At 32.2% G+C, this 25,587-nt stretch overlaps 1 protein-coding gene across 1 annotated transcript in view; it reads right to left on the bottom strand.

The window, feature by feature from the left end:
• The window catches only part of LOC103262797 (protein piccolo-like), a gene marked incomplete at its 3' end in the record, with an annotated part of 124,931 nt that extends 100,492 nt beyond the window's left edge, over positions 1 to 24,439 (bottom strand). The window contains exon 1 of the mRNA XM_021713590.1: positions 24,353 to 24,439. Within this exon, the coding sequence (XP_021569265.1) occupies positions 24,353 to 24,434 (82 nt within the window). The remainder of the gene's footprint in view (positions 1 to 24,352) is intronic.
• Positions 24,440 to 25,587: the final 1,148 nt, after the last annotated feature.

Here is a 25,587-nt window from a genome sequence, read left to right as displayed (position 1 = left end):
CCCAGGCGGGTCTCGAACTCGCAGACTCAGGCAATCCACTCACCTCAGCCTCCCAAAGGCACGGGATTACAGGCTGAGCCACCAAGCCCGGCTTGCATATTCTTTACAAGATTTTTTCTTTCTCTTATAATCCAAAGAAGATTATCTTTCAGAAGATAATTGTCAATATCAAGATATTTTATGTTGTCACTACTGAGGGATGCTACTCGCATCTAGTGGCTAGAGGCAAGAGATGCTGCTAAACATCCTATAATACATAGGGCATCTTCCTACAATAAAGAAGTTTCTATGGATTAAAAAAATGTGGTACACATACACAAAGGGATGTTACGCAGTCATAAAGAAGGACAAAATTATAAACTTCGCAGCAACTTAGATGGATTTGAAGTCTATAATACTCAGTGATCTATCACAGAAGCAAAGAACTGAGTACCACAGGTTCTCACTCATAAGTGTACACTGAACATTAATCATAAAATTATAAGAAAGGGATTGGCAGTAGCAGAACACTTCCAGGGATGAGGGGCACATAACGTCAATAAGGATACATGATCTCAAACCAGGCAAAGTGGGGACTAAAGGGAGCCCCAAACTTTACTTGCACTATGACCACTTATCTATCTAAGCCTGAATTGTACTCCACATATTTAAAACAATAAAATTAAAATAAAAACAGGAATTTTCTTTTTTTGTGATTTAAAAAAAATTTTTTATTTTAAAGATATGGGATACAATTCAGGGTTAAGTATACAAATATTCATTATGCAGGTACCCTTGTTGATGAGGTGTGCTCCCCTTCCCTGGCAGAATCCCACTACTTCCAATCCCGGCCCCCATCCCTGGCAATTTCCCACTACTGACAATTCTTTTCTTATAGTATTACGATAATTGTTCAAGGTCCATTTATGAGTGAGAACATGATATTCAGTTCTTTTTTGTGATAGATCACTCAGTATTATAGACTCTAAGTTCATTCAAATTGCTTATGTTCATAATTTTGTCCTTCTTTATGACTACGTAATATTCCATTGTGTATATGTACCACATTTTTTTTACCCAGTCCTCTTTCGATGGGCAGCATGGTTGTTTCCATGTTTTTGCTATTGTGAACATTGCTGCAATAAACACGCATGAGCAGGTATCTTTTTCATAGAGCAATTTGAGTTCCTTCAGGTATATTCCCAATAGGGGGACTATGGGGCCAAAAGGGAAAAAAACAGCCTAATTACAAAGTGGGCAAAAGATATGAATAGACAGTTCTCAAAAGAGACATACAGGCAGCCAACAGATACATGAAAAAAAATGCTCAGCCTCAATAGTCATCAAAGAATGCAAATTAAAACCACACTGAGATACCAGCTAACTCCAGTCAGGATGGCCATCATCAATAACTCAAAAAACAACACAAACTGGAGAGGATGCGGGGAAAGGGAACACTTTACGTTGTTGGTGGGAGTGTAAACTAATACAACCTCTGTGGGAAACAAAAAATTGAATTTTCTAGCCCAAAATGTCAATAGTGCCAAGGTTGAAAAATCCTGATTGATTGATTGGTTTGTTTGTTTACATATTTGAGTTGGAGTTTACTCTGTCTCACAGGCTGGAGTGCAGTGGTAGGATCACAGCTCACCACAACCTTGAGCTTTTGGTCTCCAGTGATCTTCCACCTCAGCTTCTTGTTAGCTGGACCTACAGGCATGTGCCACTATGCCTAATTAATTAAAAAAACCCATGAATGTATGTAAATTATTTTAAATCTAGTGTGACTATAGCACAGTATAGAATTTTTAAGTTATAAAAATAGAAAGATTGACATTGTTATAAACAATAAAACAAGAAAATCCTTTTGCAGAATTCCCTCTATAGAAACCAATGGGCTACCAAAATGGGAACAGACTTTATATAACACCGATATTTTCGACACATATTTTTGGTCTTTAAATCTGTTTGAATATCTTTTAAAACACTATTTTCATGACAATTTTATATATAATATTATAATTCACAAACAGACTTAAGTATTTTATACCTTATAAAAGAATGGCTAAAAGTATACTTATGGAATTTCAAAATCTATCAATTATCATAAGGGATTTAAAAATAGTTGACTATAGTTTCATTCTGCAAATGACGATGTCGTGAAGGTTAAGTACTTGGGTTCTTAGTGACTGAGTTTTAGTGACTGAGCACATTCTAACACCCTGTAGTAAAGGATCAGTGATAGGAAACTATACTTATAGCCACCTCAATAAGGTAAGGTAGCACAGACACCATTATTTAATTTTGTGAAATATAGCCATACGCTGGTGCATTTGAATTCTTAAAACACTATTGAGATTTACTTCATAAGCTTCAGTGTTTTTGTTAAATGGAATAATACATAGCTATGACAATATTGTGAGAAATGAGTCTACATACATCAAAACCCCTTCAGGAACATACTTAATTTTCAAAAGTTACTGCCCCTCTTGTTGATGTTGCTACTGTTGCTTTTCATGTAGACAATAATGTTGCATAGAAAGTTGAAAATTTGTAAAAGAATATGATAGAAAATAAAAAGATCCAGGAAGGATAACATTTTTGTTGTTGTTGTTTCTACCCTACATTAGATGTCATGAAAATAAACCATACTTATATAATTTGTAAGAATTAAATCTGGACATTTTGATTTAACATTTCTATAGTTGTATTTTAATGTTTTACATTTCAAGTATAGATAAAATGAACACAAATATTTCCATAAAAATATAACACCCCTCCTGAAATCTAAAATGTCAACAAAATGTTTGGCAAAGCTTAGAAGTAATGTTAATTTTGATCTGAAATGCTTAAAACTAAATGGTCCTTAATAAGTGATGTGTATCGTGATCTTGTTTTTTATTTTGATAGTTTTAAAAATCAATATAATCTCCTCTTGCCTCTCTGCTTTGATTCCATCAAGAAACATTGAAAAAATGATTCCTCAGTTAGATGCCATGAAAATGCACAGGTCTTATTTTTGTGTTCACAGTTTGGCAGGGTAGAGAGACATGTGAACCAACAGTTGCTCTAGAGAACATGAATGTTTTACTAAAAAAGAAAGTAAAAAGTTATAGTAATTTCACAACATATAAGCATAGCTGTGGTTAAAGAAGTCTTACAGAAAAATTTAAAATTTGGAAAGCCTTTAAAGTATGTTGGAATATTTATGGAAAAAGGCTCAGTGATAAAAGTAGCAAAAGCATTATGAAAAAGTATTACCTCTATTAACCTGAGACTTACAATTTAAATGCATTGGTTGTATGTCTCTGTGTATAAGTATTCGATAAATATTTACTATTAGGTAGTCACTTTTAAAATAAGCTACACATAAAACAAATATGAGCATACTAAGGAAAAATCTTTGTATTTGCATTTATATTTGCAGTTTAAATCTAGTTTCATATGTTTATTAATATGTCTTATTAAAAATTCTGGTATTTTAGAGTATCACAGAGAATATTTTTATTTTCAGCATTATAATAATATGTTAAAATACTATGAGGAAGTAGTTAGGGCATTAAGTTTGGATAAAATTAAAATACTTGTTTTATTTCAGTACTATTGTGTGATACATCTAAACATCAAGGATAAATGATTTTTGCATTAGTGAAAATACTATATATTTTGAATAGTAGTCTTTAAATAAACTGTGTTTATTTTTCGTAATACAGTTATCACAGAATTGAAATATGTTATATAGTTTAGTCATATCATTAGTTGGGCTAAAGAAGAAGACACACTATCTATACAAATATTAATGCCTATGAAGAACCAAGGATAATGGAAAAATTCCCAAAGGGTAGTTCAATGAAATTTATTTTAATGTACCTTACACCTTAATCATACTCTTGAGTAAGGCCGTGAAAATTTATTTTCATACTCTTTCTCCTACTTATCACTATGTTATAAATTATCTATGTAAATATTTAGGAAAATAAATCAAATAATATGAAAAAGCCACAGTAATTTCTCTTTTTTATACTATCAAATGCAACAATTTGTTCATTAAAACTCGGACATGAAGATCTGAAGAATTTTTTCACTATTTTCCTTTATCTTTACCAATGTTTGCTATTATTTTAAAAATTCTTACACACAACAATGCACATCAATCACTTTAATAACAATCCATACTTGATAGTTTCTAGCAACATCAAAAAGGAAACTACACACTAATCTGACTCCAAGTCTGAGCATTCAGATTGTTACCCAATTATTCTCATTAGCTTTTTCTTGTCCTGACAATTGCTCCAGGCAGGAAAATTCCTAGTTTCAAATGTGTATCCATTTTGTATATAAACAATTTTAAGATAACTCTTTGTCTCACAACTTGAGTTCACGCTTGTCTTTTTTAATGCAAAGTAAATAATATTAAGATGAAAATATTATGTGTGATTCTAAAAGTGAATAAAAGTCTCACACCATACTTCATACTTCATGAGAGAATCCATGTTGGCTTGCCTTAAGAATGAACAGCCATTGATGTGGGAAATAAGGAAGGCAAGTCAAAAACATACAGCAAATGACACAGGTATTCTAGCTTTGTGAAACAATTCTTTTCAACTCACATGCAATGTATGTACTATTTAAGTAATTTTACTTAGAGTACATAGGATTTTCTCTTCCTTATATACTTCAGAAATAATTCCCACCAATAAAATTTCCCAGAATCACCACATTCATAAATACATTCTTCCTTCATGCAATGACATAAAGATTTTCTTTTATCTTTATTTTAGTTTACATAAGACAATTTCAAAATTAGAAACATAAAGACTAAATCCGAAGGGTTTCCCTATTACTTCTATAAAAGGTAATGGTAGGAAATTTATTCTATTTAGCAGTACTTATGGTCTAAAGCAAGATGATTGATATGAAATGGATGCTACAAAATTAGAAAATAGTGTTACTTTATAGGTATGGCCTTGATACCAAATTGTCTGAACATTAATCTCATTGATGGCAGGCCAGGAAGAGGGGTGGGGTAATTTATTATGTGTGTTAAAGAAAAGTGTTTTATTGGAATAGACTTATGTAGTCCTATGATAATGCTGAAAATAAAGGTTTATACTTCTATTAGTAAAAAGCTATGATATGTTTTTAAAAATAAATTTCAGTTTCCTAATATAAAAGATAAGTAGGAAGAAAATTAGTGAAAATACTATATAATTTTGATGAGTACTGTCATCATTTGTTTTTCTTGACTTAGCATTGGATTGGGGCAGACATACTCTATCATGTCCCCAGTGAGAGCCATCTCCTGGTATAAACCCTTTCCTCTCACTTCCCTGTAACTTGCTTCTAGTCAATGGGATCTGGCAAAGGTGATGGATAGTCACTACCATGACTACTCTATGTGGTGTAAGACTCCATCCTAGTAGACTGAAATGAGAGACTCTCCTGGTAGCCTTCAAGAAGTAAACTGTCATATATTAGAAGGCCTGAGAATGGGCCTCATGGGCAGGAATTGAGAGAGGCCACTAGATGTTGTATGGCCCCTGGGTGACAGCAGGAAAATGGGGGAATTCAGTCCCACAATTGCAAAAAACAGAATTGTACCAACAACCACATGAGCTTGGAAGGGATCTCCTAAGCTCCGTGAAGGAATACAGCCCAACTAATGCACAGATTACAGCCTTGTGAGATTATGACCAGGGCAACCAGTTAAGTTATACCTGAACTCCTAACCCATGAAAATGATAACATATCAAAATGTGTTTTGTTTTATTCCTATAGATATGTTATGCACTGATTAAAAAAACGAATACAAAGACAAAAGTTATATGCAGTTTTCTGCGCACATAATGCAAGGACATTATCTTGGTAGTAAAATCTGCAAGACATCTGTGTTTATAGTAATTGCAAAACTGAATGGGCAGTGGTAGAGGGTAAGAAGGAAAGGAAAATGGGCCATGTAAGAATAGCCTTCTACCTTTCATAACAAAGAGGAAGAGGTCTGTTGTATCAGTTGTGCAAAGTTGGGGTTCTGGTAATAATATGTGCAGCAAGTACACGATGGTATCTAGACAGCACTAAATATATACTTGACTGAATAATGAATAGATGAATATAGAAATGCCTACATTTCTTCAAGTTGGCTAATACATCAATAATAATATTAAAATAATATATGTGTATTGCTTTTTAGTCTTCAAAAATGGTTTTAAAAACTACACTATCTCATTGGACCCTAAAATAAAGGAATAAACAGACACATACACAAAAACCTGCAATTTATATGTGAGAAAAAATGAAGATTTCTGAGGTTAAGCACTCCAAGGAACACAGCTAACATAAGGGAAAGTTAGAGTGAAGACCACACTTTTACTCCAAACAGGTGATCTAGCAGAGCGCCTCCTGTCTGATTCATGGGAATGTACCTGCTTTAAAATAAGGTATGGGTTTGAGAGTAGAACACTCCAGTCCCTTCTTTCCTCACTATATAATAAAGGAAAAACTACCAAGATAGGAAAAAAAAGGTGTTGGCAGCCAGTATTTCTCTCTCTCTCTCTTTTTTTTTCTTTTTGAGTCAGAGTCTCACTCTGTCACCCAGGCTGGAGTCCAGTGGCATACTCATAGCCACCCCAGCATCGACCTGCTGGGCTCAGGCAATCCTTCCACCTTAGCCTTCCAAGTACCTAGAACTACAGGCAATCAGTATTTCTCAGTTAAGACTGAGAAGAGGAAGTGTTTTTGACTTAGGTAGTTCACAAATTTAATCCATAGCTAGAACTGATTAGTTGGGGAAAATCATATTTGTTTTGTCAGTATAATTTCTATTTTTATATTACTGCATATATTTTATGTATGTTTATATTTGCCTTTATCAAACATTACAAAAATGAAATTCTTACATATTTTGATATTACAACTTTTAGCATTATAATACAAATATAAACTGTATATGTATATGTTAAATAAGTAATCGGATTAATATTTCTATATCTTGGTATGCATGTCTATATAGAACAAAGTACATACATGTCTGATACAAAAGAGTTATTATAATAACCATTATTTTGGGGGAGAGTTGGAAAACTGATTTAGAGAGAAAAGTTCTAAATTTGCTGAGTCCCTTTAGGGATATAAATAAAAAACAGATGTCCAGATTATTTTTACCCTACAGGCTGAACCTGTTCTCATCAAAATCAATTTGCTTTTGGTGAAGGAGGTAGTCAACAAAATTGAACAGTGGCTACTTTCATATAATATATGTATATATTAGGAGATAGCTTTTCATTAAAGAGTTATTAAGTACAACTATTTTCAGTTATTTTAATTACTTGTGAAAATTATTACTTCTATCTGGAATGAACAAAAATGCATAGTGTTAGCTCACTGGGCTAAGAATACTTAAACATTCCATTAAAATTATGCTTTAAACTAAAAGTGGGCTGTTTTTATTTAATTAATTTTCATCTAATTTTCTATTACATCAGATTTATAGATTTTTTTACGTTTGTCAAAACATCTCAGAAATATATGACTTGAAAAAGATGGATTATATTTGGTTTTATATTACACTTTTGTTTCTTGCACCAATATTATTTTATATTTAATATATTATTTGATTTTTCTCAATCTCTTCAGTATCATTTTCAGGGTTAAGAAAGAAAGAGAAATTAACAAACATTTCTAGAGTTTCTCCTGGTTCTGACACTATTTTGTAGCTTTTTTGCAGTGCCTTTTTTAACGACAACATTTTGAGTTGAGTCCTATGCCTACCATTTTCAGGGCATACCAGTTGAGACTAAGGAAGGTTAGAAACTTGTGGTAGATTGTCCAGCATTAAAAAAGGAAGCTAAGATTAGAATCCAATGTCTTTTCTTGAGCTCCACATTCTTCTTCCTTTTTCCTTCATTCATCATTCTAACTGTAAAATTCTAGAAGATTAATATGATCGTGTATTCCTTTCATTCAATCCCATTTGCTCTTGTCTGTTTGTCCATGGCTAGTGCACATATATTTCACATTTATAGCCTTCTATTTCACATTAATATTATTAATTATCCTCCTCTCCTATAGGTGAAATATCTTGAATGTTTTCACCCTCTCTTCACAGAATAAATTATTCATTTCCAGATTTTATTTTATTAACAGTGCATAGAAAAATGTGCGAAACCACTTCTAGCTAGAAGCAAAGACTATAATGTCACTTCCTTAGCAGAAACACAATATACAAGCAATATTTATCTTGACAGGCGTCAGGAGAATCGGTGATGTTTCCACGGAATTAGCCCTGACAATAAAAGCTTCCTTCACCACTGAGAAAGTAAATCCACATTTTCACCAAAAGTTACCAGAAGAAACTGTGATTTCAGAAGCGATTCAACTTGAATCTTCTTTTTATTTCCACAGTTTGATATTCAATTTATTTCTAAAAATGAGTTTTATATTAAAAATTGAACCATATGCAACTGCACTGTTAACAAAAAAGCCATTTTACATGGGGAGGGAAAAACTCAGGTGAAAAGACCCACTTTGTAGTTGCTGTTCAGTTCCACAGTAATTCCAGCCATTCAGTTGAAACACACTTGACCTTAAGGTGACAGTTATGCTTTTTCTTGGTATTCCATAAAAAGCAGAAGAGATGACATAATTAACACTTACTATTTTAATAGCTGACTGATCTGAAAAAACATTGGTTTTCTCATAAAATGTGCATGTAAATGATGTTGGAGAAATGCTAAGTGGATATTAGCCATCATTTGTCTAAATCACGTGGAATAGCTCACCGAATTTCTGTCTGTTTCTCTATACTTGACACACCAGATTTGCAAACAATAGTATATTCTCCAACAAATGTAATCAAACTTAAAAAAGCCCCAAAAACGAGTGTATCTTTTTAATTATGGTTAAATTTCCTTTGGAATTCAACTTTGGAACAAGCAATACAAAACAAAACAAAAAATTTTAAAAGATCTCAAAAAGGGATTTATATTTCCAATGATTTCACGATGCCAATTCTGCCTATCAAATTAAATTCAGACTCCTCATTTGTTTACCTGGCCATCGTGATCTGGTCCTAGTTTTTTATATTCTATAGTCTCTTTTATATACTCTGTGCTATAGCAAAACAAACAAAATAACAATATCTATTATTCTGCATATTAAATAGATAAGTCATTGAAAAGAAATAAACAAAGTTAATGGTCTAAAATTAAGACTCAGATTTACATGCTGCCTCATGTTCTGCTAAAATCAGGGGGGCAGGACCACAAGTTCTTCTTGCTCTGCTCTGATGGACAAGGTCTCATAGCCAAACCATTTTCTTCCTCAAGGGGGTCAGGCACAGTTCTTGCTTATTTCTGAGTAGGAATTTCAGTTTCCTGCCAGTGTGAGGAACTATTCGGTTGAATAGCAAATCAAATCTTCCTGTAGGAAGCAGGGGCACCCCAAGCTTTTGATACTAAAAAGCCTACTTTCCACTGCCCCTGATTGTTCACTGCTCCCAAGTACAACTCCCATATGGCCCTGGATTGTGTGTGATGTCTGCCCCCTCAAACTTTGAGAATATGTGACTAATAAACTGCTGTTGCTCTCATCTGTCCAGTATTAAGTGTAGTGTGCTCAGCTTTTGCCATAACCCAAGGCAGACAAGAAGCCTTCCCTCACCAACTGGCTGAATAGAAAGCAATTAAACTCTTAAACACAGGACAAAATAGCAACAGTTAAAGAAACAATACTTAAAACATCATGATGTAAAATTTGACTTCTATACTAAGTTAACAATTTTTCTTAGAATGGGATTATTTCTGTAGTGAACAGTGAATGAAAAACAATTTTTAGTTTGGGAGTGCAAATTGGTGGAACTTTTCTGGTAAGAAATTTGACAAGATGTCTAAGAAACATCCAAAATGTCCCTTCCAAGCCGGACCGGTGGCTCAGCCTGTAATCCCACGCCTTTGGGAGGCTGAGGTGAGTGGATTGCCTGAGCCAGCGGGTTCGGGACCCGCCTGGGCAGCGAGATCTCATGTCTACCATAAATCTCAAAATCAGCCGGGCGTGGTAGCGCATGCCTGTAATTCCGGCTATGTGGAAGGCTGAGGCAGAAGGATCGCCGGAGCCCAGCAGGTTGAGGCTGCGGTGGCCGGAAGCCACCACTGCACTCCTGTCTGGGCGACTGAGTGAGACTCCAACTCAAAAAAAACCACAAAAAAACAAAACAAAACAAACAAAAAAAAAACCCCAAACAAACAAACAAAATGTCCCTTCCCTTTTACCCTGTAATTTTACTTCTTGAAACCTCGTCTAAGGAAATAATAAGAATAGTGGCAGCATGTTGTGATTGTAGCAATGTTTATAAGGGTGGAAAGAGAAAGACAGCGTAAGTGTCAATCAATTGAAAAATGGTTGAAGTAAATAATTAAACACTTATACAATGGCAAAAATTCATTAAATGTATGTTTGTGAAGAACTTTTGATGTACCAAGAAAATGTCTTTATTAGGCAATTTATACTACATTAAAGACGTATGTCAACTATATTACAATGTACTTTCTACTTTTATTGTGTGAACACCTGTGTATAAAAAAGGCAAGAAAAAATATACGTTGTAAAATTATGATGGCTTTTATTTTTGGCTTTATACTTTTCACCACCATTATGTTTTACAAGGAATACATATTAATTACACTATATTACTTTATGATATACAAGTATATACATACATGTATATGTACATATATATGTTATATGCAAGAAGAAAGCTAAGAATGAAATATGTAGTTACTCATGTAACTACTGCAAGCTGAGAGTTAGAGGGGGGTTTGCCTTTGAAATCTCTAGAGAGCAGCAAAAATATTCATGAGAAAATAGGAAAAGGTATGTTCTTTATACTCCATTGCTAAAATTCTTTGAGCAAATGAAGGAAAGCAGTGCAAAAAGTTGTCTGCATAGTTTGTGACACATATTTTAATATTCAATATATAGTTTCAGGTATTCATTGCTTCACGTACATTAGTTTTGCTTCAAGTATTTTGCAAGTTCTCTAAGCAGAGATTCTGCCACATGCATTCCCCATACCTGCCTCATATCTAATGTAAGGCTGAATCCATATTCAATATTACATATCTACTTGTTTATAGTGGAAGATAGTCCTATATTTATTGCAACTCTTCTTTCTATAACTCTATATTACTTAAAGTAGATTCACAGTTATAAGAGCTGGCTAAACTGCTTTAAGTATTTTAATATTTTTATTGAGGTAAACTAATCTGTTTATCACAATAGCATACCTTTGAGAAATATTGATAGGATACATGTTCCATCGAGAAACTGAATATAAAATTGTCTGAATCATTTCTATTTGAAGTTGTGCATTTGCATTGTAAACAACTGTAATTAAGGAAAAAGAGAAGGCCGGGTATGATGACTACCACTTGTAATCCTAGGACTTTGGGAGGCCAAGGCAGAAGGATTGCTTGAGCCCAGGAATTTGAGACCAGCCCAGGTAACATAGCAAAACCTGTAGTCCCAGCTGCTTGAAAGGCTCAGAGGGAAGGATTGTTCTGAGCCCAGGAGGTTGAGGCTGCAGTGATCTATGACTGTGCCACTGCACTCCAACCTGGGTGACAGAGTGAGACCCCAATTAAAAAAAAATGATATTTGTATTTAGAGGAAATACTTAGAGTTTCAGATTATTTCAGAAGAAAATAGAAACCCTATAAGGACCAAAAAAGCAATACATTTATTTTTATATCTCATTCCCTAAAATAGTTAAGATTTTCATTATTTTCTTTGGATTTTTGCATATATAATTGCCTTGGTTGCATACTGGGGATGATCAAGTTATATAAACAAGACCATTATTAAATGAATGCATAATCGACTCAGCGCTTTCAAATATTGCTAGTGTTTGAAATTTCCATTGATCAGTTCAAAGAAAATGGAAAGTCTGACTAGTTATTTTTAGCTTTTAAAGCTGTTCTTAATTATTTTTGCTTGACTTTTAAAAAGTTTAGGCAGAAAAATTATCCCATTGAGTATTAAATAATGTGAAAAGAGAAAGAAATTCTATAACAGGATTAGGGTAGAGTCTGTGCATTGTAGTCATGAGGAGTCAACTTTGTTTAGGATTCTGAGCATGTCATAACCTTCCTCAGAAAATTAATGACTCATTTATGAAATATTGATAAAATATCCAAACTATTGTCCTCAGATTCCTGAGATTTCTCAGAATACTGTTGTATCTTTTCAAACTGAGTTAGTTGTCTAGAATTATTATTATGTTTTCTGAAGAGTAATTCTTGGTAGAGGTTGAGAAGGTACATTAGGTATGCAGCTCTCTTTTTTTAAGCACATGAATCAAGAATATAATGCAATGTTTAGAAACCATCACTTATGAGAATCTTACACCAAAACAAATTTCATTAGATCTTTTCTTCCTGTTTTATTTCATATGCAACACTTTAAAAAATTATGCAATCAAAACAAGTTTGAGGATGAATAAAAGAATTTCAGAGGAATATATTATTTGTGTTACTATCTCATAATATATTATAAAAAACTGCCAAAGTTACAATTAAATAAAAATATTATAAAGGAAAACAAAGTAGTCTCCCAACAAATGAACTTCATAGCTGGATGAAACTTTAAAAAACAACCAACCATTCCAGCACTATGAAAACTAAACAAAAGCAGGCAATAGACTGAGCAGCACTTGTTCACAAAAACCTAAAGATCTTCAAATAAGAAAAGTGAAAATCTTAGTCATATTTGTTGGGACTGCTACCATCCCCAGATTAGTTGTTATGGTAGTTCTATTGGGCGGGGCAGGCCATCAGAGTCATAATTTTTGCTGTTAGAGGAGATGGAGCAAGTGGCAGACCTGCAGATTACTGGGGAATTAAGTTGGAAGACAGGGAAATGAGACAGTCATAAATTTAATATGCTGTTAATATATCCTTGGGTAAATGGTGGCCGAGTGCTTGCTCAGTGGAAACCAGGGACAGTCCAAACTACCCACATGAAACTAGCCAAAGGAAGTTTATACAGATGTGCAGAAAAGATGAGAGCGTTTCCAGCGGAAAGTAAAAATATGGTCATACTTGAAGGCTTAAAGGTGCTTGAACTTTGAATATTCTCTCCAATCTATAAACAAATCCAACAGCAAAGCTTTACAGCTTTATAGGTAGGTTTAAGAAACTTGTGAAGAACTTCCAGTCAATTATTGGCTAGCCACAATCCTACTCAGACTTAACCCTAGCAATCTGGTTGACAAATAAAATAATATGACAATAGTAATAATAACAATGATGATTAAAAACCTGAGCATAGACATCAGTTTCCATACAACACAAGAGAAAATTACCCTTAGGGAGAAATTATGAACCGACATCATAGGATAAATTTCTCCTTAGGGAGAAAATATGAATCTATAATTGCTACATATGTCACCTAAAACATCTTGGATTCAATAAAAATTATGATATATTCAAAGCCAGGAAAAAAAAAATACATTAAGTCCTCTACATGCGAACAAGTTCCATTCTTAGAGTGCATCCTTAAGTATAATTTGTTCATTAAGTCTAACAAAGTTAGCCTAAGTACCCAACTAACACAACCAGCTATATAGTACTGCATTGTTATAGGTTAATAATACTTTTCACAAAAAGAAAACATAAAGAAAAAGCAAACAAACAAAAACTAGAGAAAATGTTTTTAATCTTACAGTATAGCATGTGACAATGTATGTCAGACACATGAACCAGCTTATGTGACTGGACATGCAAACTCATGTTTGCAACTTTGAAAGTTTGCGACTTGAAGATATGTATGTAGTGGACATATTGTAGTCAAATGAAGCAGTATCTCCATGTTCCTAGAGGTTTTATTAGCAAATATCCTAAAGCTTGTACCATAAATATGTTCAAAGAACTAAATTAGTTAGACCATGTTTAAATAATTAAAGTATGTCAACAATGGTTAAAAAAGACAGTGTGCAATAAAATATAAATTATAAAAGAGAAGCAAAAATAAATATAAAATCCCAATAAAATAAGAAATTTACTAGTTATTCTCAATGGCATACTTGAGATGGCAAAAGAAATAATCAGCAGATTTGAAGATAAATCAAATAAATGATGTAATCTGAAGAAAAGAGAAAAATATGGAAGAAAAACTAAAAAGCCTCAGAAACCAGCGAGACATCAAGTAAATCATTATATGCTAAAGGAGAATTAATAGAACTAGAAGAATGGAAGAAAGGGACAGCAAAAATATATTTTAAAAATGGCCCCAGACTTCCCAAGTTTGAAGAAAATGTTTTAATTAATAGATCCAAAAAACTCAACAAACCCCAGGTATAATAACCAAAAAGAGACATACATCTGAACATATCACAGACATGAAGCCAAAGGATAAAATAAAATATTGAAAGGAGCTACAGAAAGATTTTCTCTTCACATTCAGGGCTGGCTGCCTATTTATCAAAAAAAAAAAATTGGGGATACAAAGCATGGAAATATTCAAAATACTTAGAAGAAATAGCTTTTAAACAAGAATTTTATATCCAGAAAACCATCATTCAGAATGACAATGAAGTAATGACATTTACAGATAAAGTCTGAGACAATTTGTAACTAGCCATATAAAAGGAAATGCCACCAAACTGTAACTCAAATTGATAGGAAGAAGTGAAAAGCCCTGGGATATTCTCTGGGAGAGAGTATATGCCAGGCTATAAAACAAATTTTAGCTTGGTGTGGTGGCTCACACCTGTAATCCCAGCACTTTGGGAGACTGAGGCAAGAGGATTGCTTGAGTCCAGGAGCTTGAGACCAACTTGGCAACATAGTGAGATTTCATCGCTACAAAATTAAAAAAAAAAATTAGTCAGGCATGGTGGTCCTCACCTATATTCCCAGCTACTCAAGAGGCCACGGTAGAAGGATAGTCTGAGCCTGGAGGTGGAGGCTATGGTGAGCCATGATCGTGCCACTACACTCTTGCCTGGGTGACAAAGTGAGACTCTGACTCAAAAAGAAGTTTTTTTTTTTAATAAGGACAAAATGAGTGAAATTCTATGAAATAGACTCTGCAACTACAATAAAAATAAACTAAAGAACAAGGATAGAGTCTAGAGAAATCCCCAAACATTGGAGAATTTAAAAATACGTTTCTCAGCCCCATTACAAAGTGGGCTAAAGATATGAATAGTCACTTCTCAAAAGAAGACATATGAGCAGCCAACAGATACATGAAAAAATGCTCAGCCTCACTAGTCTCAAGGAGATGCAAATTAAAACTACATTAAGGTACCACCTAACTCCAGTCAGAATGGCCACCATCAATAACAAAAAATAACAGATGCTGGAGATGATGTGGCAAAAAGGGAACACTTCTACACTGTTGGTGGGAGTGTAAACTAGTACAGCCTCTGTGGAAATCACTGTGGTGATTCCTAAAAGTTCTAAAAATCGACCTTCCATATGACCCCTACAGGGAATATACCCAGAAGAACTCAGGTCACTCTATAAACAAGATACCTGCACACGTATGTTTATCGCAGCATTGTTCACAATAGCAAGATCATGTAACCAATCATGCTGCCCATCAAAAGAAGACTGGATTAAAAAAATGTGGTACATATACACAATGGAATATTACACAGTCTTAAAGAAGAACAAAACCATGAAATGGATGGAATTAGAGATTATAATACTGAGTGATCTCTCACAGAAACAAAGAGCTGAGTATCACATGTTCTCACTCATAAGTGGACCTTGAACAACTACTGTATTACTCTAAGAAAAGGATTGAAAGTAACAGAAAACTGCAGGGGGTTGGGGAGGGGTAGGGAGGTGGGATTGACAGTAGTCGATATCTGCCTGGGGAAGGGGGGCACACCTCATCAAGGGTACCTGTACAATGAATATTTGTATACCTAACCCTGAATTGTATCCCACAATTTTAAAATAAAAATAAAAATAAACATTTCTAAATAAACAACAGATAAAAGAAGAAATCACAAACAAGATTAAGAAATATTTTGAACTGAATAAAAATGAAAATAAAATGCATGGGATGCAGTAAAGTCGTTCTTAATGTAAAATACATAGTTTTATTTATTTATTTTTGACACATCCCCTATTTCATTTATATATATTATAAAGATACGAGGTACAATTCAGAATTAGGTATATAAGTGGATGCTGCATGGGTAAAGTTTGGGCGTTCCTTTGGTCCTCCATTTGCCTGGTTTGAGATAGGTACCCTTACTGATGCTGTGTTCCCCAAAATACATAGTTTTAAATGTCTATGTCAGAAAAGAAAAAAAAGTCTGCCAATCAATAATCTAACTTTTCACCTTAAAAATCTAGAAAAAAAAATAGCTAACAAAACACGAAATAAATAGAAATAAATACATAAGTGATATTTAGATCAGAAATCAATAAAATAGAATACAAAAAAGTAATAAAGAAGGATCAATAAAAGCAAAAGTTGAGTCTTTGAAAAGATTGCCAAAATTGACAAAATCTTCAGCTAGATTTACCAAGAAAAAATGTAAAAGAAACATATAATTAAAATTTTGGTTGTAAAGAAGGTCTTTGCCATGACCTGTTTCAAAATATAAATGAAAAGGACTATAAAAATATTATGAATAATTTTATGACAAAAATTATAAAACTTAGTTAAAATAAATAAATTTCTAGAAAGATTCAAATTACTAAATTTAATCAAGAAGAGACAGAACATCTAAATAGACTTATAACAAGTAAAGACATTGAATAGTAAATGTCTTACCACAAAGAAAAGTTCAGGTCAGCTGACCTTACTTCTGAATTCTATCAAATATTCAAAAATAAATAATACTAATACTAATTATTCACAAATTCGTATAGACCAATAGAGGTGGGGACATTTCCCAAAGCATTCCACAAGGCCTGTATTACAAGGTTACTCAAAGACATCACAAGAAAACAAACCTATAGAATAATATCGCTCATGAACAGCAACACATAATTCCTTAACAATGCAAATTAAATCATGAAACATATAAAAAAGATTGTACATCATCAACAAATGAAAATCGTCCTAGAAATGCAGGTTGGATTATGATCCAAAAATCAATTAAATGCATATTATTAATAGCAGAAACAACAAAGAACACATTATCACATTAATATACACTGTCAAATTTTGCACAAAATTCTAAGTGTTCTTATGATGAAAACTCTCAATAAATTAGAAATAGGAGGAAGCTTTTAAAATCTAATAAATGGAATCTATCCCAAACCGAAATATAATACCATAAGATGAAATACTGAATGTTTTCCCTTAAGAGTAGGAAAAAATCAAGGATGTCAACTCTCACTACCTTATTCTATATTGTGCAGTACATTTTAGCCAGTGAATAGGAAAAATATTAAATCAAACATATCCCAATTGGAATGGCAGAAGAAAATTATTTGTAGGTGACATCATTGTGCATGTAGAAAATTATAAGGATTCCACATACACACACACCAGATCCCATTAGAATTAAGAATAACATCAGCAAGTTTGCAAGTTAAACGTGCAATATAAAAACATCAATTACATTTCTAATAATGGCGATGGATACACCAAAATGAAAATTAAGAAAACAACTCCACTCGTAATAGTAACAGAAACAATAAAATACTTTGGACCACACTTAATTAAAAACTGGAAATTATACATGAAAAACTTTGCTGAGAGAAATTAGGAGATCTAAGTAAATGAAAAGATATTACATATTCATTGATTGAAAGATTCAATGTTAAGAGGGAATCACTCCAAATTGTTCTATAATATCAATGCAATCCCAGTCACAACCCGAGCAGGCTAATTCTAAAATTTTATAGAAATTAAAAAGATCTAGAATAGCCAAAAATTTTTGAAAAATAAAAGTTGGAGACACACACTACCAGACTTTGAACTTAATATCAATCTATAGTATTCAAGGGAATACATTATTGGTATAATAACATGTAGTCATATAATCTAATGGAACAGAACTGAAAATCCAAAAAATAAATAATTATATTCATGATTGATGATTTTTGAAAAAGGTACCATGGAAGTGATGGAAATTCTTTTGTCAACAAAACTGCTTACACAATTGGATATTCATTTGTGATTCAAAAAAGTGAACTTAGATCTCTGCCTTATACCATATACAAAAATCAACACAAAATATATCATAAACTGAAATATATAAAGTTTGGGTAGAAGGCATAAGAAAACACCTTTGTGAATGTGGAATAGACAAATAGTTTTTAACATTTTGTCAATAGCAGCATGGTCCACAAAAGAAAAAAAATTGATAAATTGGATTCTATTAAAATGTAAAACTTCTTCTTTAGAAGACACCCTGAATAAATAAAAAGACAAGACCCAGACTAGAAAAAAAATATGTACATCATATACCTCATAAAATTGGTATGCAAAATATATAAAGAACTCTTATAACTCAATAAGAAGACAAACAACCTAAGTAAATAAAGGGCAAAGATTTGAATAGACATTTCACCAAAGAATACATACGTATTTGCTATAAACAAGTAGAAAGACTCTCAAATATCATAAATCATTAGGCAAATGAAAATTAGAACAAGGTATCACCTACTTACACCCAAAATTACCTAGCTGCAATGACATAGAGAAAGTGGAATCCTTCAACATTGCTGGCAGGAATGTAAAATGGTACACCTACCTTGACAAACTATTTGGCAGTTTAAGTAGTTAAATAGAAACTTGCCATAAACCCAGAAATTTTATATCTAGAAACTATACAACAAAAATTACATACTGTATGTATGCTAAAATTTGTAAGCAGATTTTTTTTAAACAGGGAAAAAGATCTAATGGAAAAACAAAATGTAGAGTATTTAAACAATGAAATATATTTAGCAATAAAAAGGAGCAAACCACTGACAGATACATGCTACAACACACTCATCTAAAAAATTTTAGTAAATGATAGACGCCAGACACCAAAACTGCATACTGTATGTTTCCATTTACAAGAAATGCTTAGAAAAGGTAAACTTACAGAAACCAAAAGTAATTCAGGAGCTATTTGTTGGGTGAGGGACACTGAAAGCAGAGATTGCTATCAGGCTCAAAGGAAATTTTTGTAAAGATGAAAATTTCTAAAACAAGTTTGTGGTGATGCTTGCACAATTCTATAGATTTTTAAGAGTCACTGATTTGTACACTAACAATGACTATTTATAATTTGTAAATTATGCCTCAATAAAACTGTTAAGATAGCAATAATAACAAAGAGGTACCCACATATGGTACTGCTACCAACCAGAATCCAATGAGATCTGTTATAATTTGTCTCTTGTTTCTAAAAACTCATAAAGATGGTGACTAAGGCAGAATAGAAAATGAGCCACTATTTCCTAAGAATACTGTTATCTTTTCAAACTAAACAGCATTTTAAATGTTCTTCACTATTATAATTGCTAATTAGTCTTTCTAGCCTTGCAGATGTAGCCAGTCCATTATGGAACTGTACATAGCAAATGCTTTTTCTGATTCTTAAAATCAGAAGAATTTCTTTAACTTGTTTCAAACAGCTGTGTTTCTGGAGCCATAAGATGGAGTGCTCAATTTAAAAAAAAAAAAAAAAAGGAGACTCTCATGTTTTTAGCATTACATTTTTTTTCTGTTCATTTCTCTTTAAGAGAAGAAGAATAACATTTGTTGGGTATACAGTAAGCACAGGATTTTGTGTTAGGCTCACTTGCAATTATATGAACTACATGGGGGTCATCTCATTTTACAGATAAACAAACTTATTCTCCAAATTTAAATAAGTGTTAGAATTGAATTCCAATGCAGGTCTTTAAAATTCTAAAAGTAATTACCTATTCTTTCCACTCTGCTGCCCTGTGTTTTCGTGAATAAAGTCTCTCAAAACTATTGTACGATTTTAAAAATATATATTTATTTTTTATTTTAGATTCAAGGATACACATATGTTTTGTTAAATGGACATATTGTGTAGTGCTGTGGAATGGGTCTCAGGTAGCCCACTCCCCAGATAGTGACCATTGTGTCCTGTAGATACATTGTACAGTTGTTGATAAACACCTATAAATATATCTTTGAAGTTTACAGGTTAAAAGTTAAAGGCTGTATTTTCCAAAAGGTTATGGACCATTTAATAGAAGATTGTATGCATATATTTCTCTCAGCATACATTACAATATTATGAAATATGACAAACATATATGTTTGAGTGTATTTACTTATTCATGCATAGGTATGAGTATGAAAAATAAAGTTATAAATCCCTTGATTGTTGCCTTGGTTGTTCTTAAAATTTTATAGTAATAATTACTTGCATTTCAGGTTCTCCTACTGAATCATGAGTATGTTAAACATTAGGGTCTTTGTTGCATTAATTCCATTAACCTAGCACCTAACACAATTTATGTAAGACCATGGGTGTTAAACAAATGAGTAACAAAAACTAAACATTTTAAAATGCATCTACCATGAGTTATAGAAACATTTACAAAATATATTCTATGTTGTACAACATCTTTACAGCAGTGGCTTTTGGGCTTTTTGATTTTGGGAGATATTTATACTCTAATATTACTCTAATATAAAAGAGCTTTGGTATGGGTTACAACTATGTATATTTTCTGTATTATAAATTAAGACTGATAATTAACAATACTAATTAATGTGTTTAAAGTAATCATAAGCCCATTCCATGTTAAAATAAATTATATATCCTTATAAAAAATAATGGATGTCCGACCTCGGTGGCTCAGCCTGTAATCCCAGCACTTTGGGAGGGAGAGGTGAGTGGATTGCCTGAGCCCGCGAGTTTGAGACCAGCCTGGGCAACTTGGCGAGACCTCGTCTCTACAATAAAATAAAAAATAGCCCGGCGTGGTAGCGTGTGTCTGTAGTTCTGGCTACTCAAAAGGCTGAAGCGAAAGGATCACTGGTGACGCTGGAGTAGCCATGAGCATGCGTACTACTACACTCCAGCTTGGGCAAAGAAGTGAGACTCCAACTCAAAAAAAAAAAGGTGGGGATAGTGAGAGTGAGAGTCCCATTGACCATATTTTGAGAACCATACAGGACAAACTGTAGAAAACCAATATTTTTGTCTATTTTGAAATTATTTTTGTTTCCAACATATACAAATAATTTTTTATTTGCAAAATATTTCTGTTTTACATAAAATTTTTAATGCTACACTCACCTAGAACTATCTATTAAGGTTAGTTATAAAAAGTTCATTGTACTTTTACTATCAATAGGTTTACGTAACCAAAATGAAAATTCACTAAAGGTCATTTTCCACTTTGAAAGAATAGCTACACTATATTTTATCCCTCACTATTTCCTTGCTGACATCTTTGTCTCACAAAGGCAGTTAAATCATTAGTTTTGCTAACTTTTTCACTGTTGATGAAGCTTTTGGACACTGCTGTTTTGCTGTGAATGTGAGGAACAAACAGTAATTATAAAATTTTGTACAAATAGAAAAGTAATGACAAGACTATAACAAAACCCAGTATAGTTTATCTTCTAGCTTCAATGATCTCCAAATCATTGTCAATTTTGTTTCATCTATTACTCCACTACTTTCCACACTTAATTAATTTTGAAGTAAATTTCAGACATAATATCATTTCATGTATATATTTTAATGTGCATTTCTAAAAGATATGCACAATAGTTACTATTAACAATATAGTGTATTATTGAAAAATTCTAAGAAAGTGGGTGTTCTCATCACAAAAATGATAACTATGCGAGATAATGCATATGTTAATTAGTTATAGTCATTCTATAATGTATATATACTTCAAAACATGCTATACATGAAAAATACAATTTTATTTGTTAATTTAAAATATATGTGAGAATGCCAAAAAATTATATGCATTTTAAGAGATGCTATCTGTGTATTACTTTTTTGAAGTTGAATTATGGTAGCAATGTGTAGTATGATGTTTGCTCAGCCATGCCCCTACCATTTTCTTTGTTCTGACTATTGCATGGTGTCATTAGCATTCATTTGATTAATGCCATCTTTTGAGTGATTGTCATACTTTAAAAATATATATATATATAGCACCCCCTGTATATACTCAATAAAAATATTAACATATAAATGGCAATTATTGCTAAGAAATAACAATAAATCCTTAATATCTTGATCAAACTAGGATTTTGGTTGGTCAGCAAATGACATAGGGACTAGCCAGGAGGGTAAATCTTTTTCTGTCAAGGTTTCTCTGCCACTGCTTTAAAGCATCTAGGCATTGTTTATCAAAGATGGTCATTTCTGGTTCTACTCTTGTAAATACATGAATTTCAAGCAATTTAAAGTACTGAAGATATACTTGAAAACAATGCACACTGTTTCAAAACATTTATTTAGCATGGGACCAGTTTTCCTAATGACACATGAAAAATTAATTCAGTAGTAATCAAAACAGGGTAAATATAACAAGGAAACTATTTTTAGTATTTTTTTTAGGTAGATCTCAAAAGAAAAAGGGGCATGTAAAGAGGCGATATAGTACATTACTAGCAAATTTATTGTTCAAAATAATAATTGTTTATTCTTATTCAGCAAAATCTATATACAGTGCAAACTGAATTTATGTGAGACCAGAATAGTTATAAAAGAAATCCGTAGCACTTATTTTTGTTATTCTTCTTATTTTTGTTAGCCTTTTTCTTATTGAAGTAAAAGAAAATAATAAAAATAATGTGTTGAAAAAGATAAATAAAAACGTTGATAATTATTATCAATAGAGCATAAAAATAATAAAACAGTTAGAAAACGTATATTGATACAGGGTCCTGATGATTTTTTAAAAATGATTTGAACATTTCTATTGTACATCATGAGAAAAATAATTCTGACATTATTAGAAAGTATGTTGTTATGCTCTGTGAGCTGGAGGAGACTGAAATAGTTTTAAGTAAGTAATTCTATAAAATGAGCTCCTGGATTTTAAGATTCACCTTTGGAATTTTCATTAGTACTTAAAATACATTTTGAATGACAATAAAACTATGAAATTTAGAATTGTCTGTTTTTGGTGAAAGAAAAACTACCAATTCTTAAAAGTAAAACATTATACTCCTCATCAAATCATTATTGTCTATGGAAGTAAAGAGGACATTGCTAAAAGCAAAACCTCTTCCACATTCATGTGTTCCATAGCCTAAAATCTGTAAGAAACAGTATTAACTACATTGGAGGAATATGTCTTTTTGTTCTTTGTTATATCAATGCTTTAAAAAAATCCGTCTATATATACCATATTAGAGCTACTGCCTATACAAATACACATACACAAATATGTGTATATATTTTTAAATATTTTCTGTTGATATATAGTGTCCATGAAATTCGAAGAATATACTTGAGCAAAAATATAGGTAATATTCATCTTTTGAAATTTCATTAATTTTGGAAAAATTTCTATTTCATCTCATTGATTTAAATAATGGAATATTATTTATTATATAAAATTGTCATTTATCTTTCAGACAGTTTCTAAGTCATAAAAGACAAAGAAAAACTGAGGAACTATCAGAGCTGAGGAAATGCAGGAGTCATAACAATTAAATGCAGTATGGGATCCTAGATTAGATCCTGGATCAGAAAAAAAATAGTGGATTATTAGAGAAACTAAAAGTTTAGATAAGGCTTATACATGTTTTCATAGTATCATATCAGTGTTAAGTTCCTTAATTTGATTACCTTACTATAGTTATATGTCAACATTAGGGAAGCTGTGTTCCATAATGAAGAATAGGCAAAATAAATGCCTATATTATTTTTTGGAAACCCCAAATTATTTCAAAATAGTTAAAAAATTCCATCATCAACTTTGATTTATAAAAGAACACTTACAAAAGAAAACCCAGCATAAATGTGTTCAAAATGAGTCAATATATGGGAAATCATTCCTGAGAAGAATTCAAGATTATTTTTTTACTTCCTCCATAAGAAAGTTTTATAATTGAAAACCAGTGACCACATTACTTAACAGTAATTATTTAGCAGTAATTGTGGAGCATTATAATATCCTGCACATTTAAGCAATGCAGTCAATGAAAAGAATGATGTAAATATGTATGTACCATTTAGTAGCTCCTCATAATAATGACCATGTCATCAATGTCCTTCATGTTCAAATGTATAGCCTGGATATTATTCCATTTCCCAAAACACAATTTTTGATATAAAAAGTGATGTTTTTTAAAAACATTTAATGAATCAGCTAAACTGAAACTCAAATATCTGTTTGTAAGTCAATCTGACATTAGAATAAAAAGGACTAGATTATTTGATTTGCTTTACCTGAAACTGTATGATCCTTAGAGTCTCTTGTTATTTTTATCCTTGCATGAGGAAAGATATAATGTACAGTCTTCCCGTTCATCTGTAGAATCTAAGACACACACGTGATAGGATGAAAAGTCAATATTAAAGACACTTAAAGTGCAATATACAGAATTAGAGTTTTTATTAAAAAGCACATTTATTAAATCAATGGAAATATATTAGAAGATTCTTAAATAATGGCAAATTAAGCATCTTACACAAACACTTATATAATGATATTATTGGCTTCTAAGTTTATTATGGCTTTTGCATTTATAACCAATTGCTCTTGCAAACTGATTTGCTGTATTTGGAAAATTAATGAGTGCATGTAACAGGTTCTGAAGGCAGTTTGTTACAACAGTGGTATGTAGTCAACACGGACGGCAGTGGAAGGAGAAAGTATATGGAAAATTGTCAGCTGCTGATTTTGCTCTGGACAGTCTAGAAATGGAAAGGTATTTTAAAAGTTCATCAGTTAAGTAGTGCTAGGGGAGAAAGAACAGAGAACTATTATCATGGTTAGAATTGTTTTATATTTATGTTGCTTGACTTTATTGTGAACTTGTACTTCTGCTGAGCATGTCTTCTAGAAATTTCAGTGGATATTGGATGCTGAGACTAATTCTCTATAAATAAATAAAGCCGTTGCTTATTCCAACACTTTCTGAAGACTTTTCTGTATTCAGAGGTTGTAGTGTTAATTCTCACAGACATTCCTTAGGGTGGAAGAAAAATAGTGGATTATTAGAGAAACTAAAAGTTTAGATAAGGCTTATACATGTTTTCATAGTATCATATCAGTGTTAAGTTCCTTAATTTGATTACCTTACTATAGTTATATGTCAACATTAGGGAAGCTGTGTTCCATAATGAAGAATAGGCAAAATAAATGCCTATATTAAAGCTACTGTTGCAAATCTGTGATTTCAATTCTCATTATTAAAATTTAAATAGGAGAATACTACAGACTGCATTATCTCTGTTTCCACCTTGTGAAATGAGGTTTTTGAAGCAAAAGTAAATTAGCACATGCAAACTTCTGCTTTATATTTTATAGAATTTTGTTCTCAAAAGAGATTTGTGAAATAATGAAAGAGTAAAATACTTATTTATATCTATATTTATTTATATCTATAGTAACAGGATTTTATTTGTAAGGAATATTGTATCTATTGCCCAAGGAAAATGTTTTATTTAAATTACAACTG

Source organism: Carlito syrichta, unplaced genomic scaffold (assembly GCF_000164805.1).
Source record: "Carlito syrichta isolate Samal-C Ts95f unplaced genomic scaffold, Tarsius_syrichta-2.0.1 Scaffold304622, whole genome shotgun sequence".
In the NCBI taxonomy this organism is placed as follows: domain Eukaryota; kingdom Metazoa; phylum Chordata; class Mammalia; order Primates; family Tarsiidae; genus Carlito; species Carlito syrichta.
Note: the sequence above shows the minus strand (reverse complement) of the source record. Positions and strands in the feature narration are given on the sequence as shown.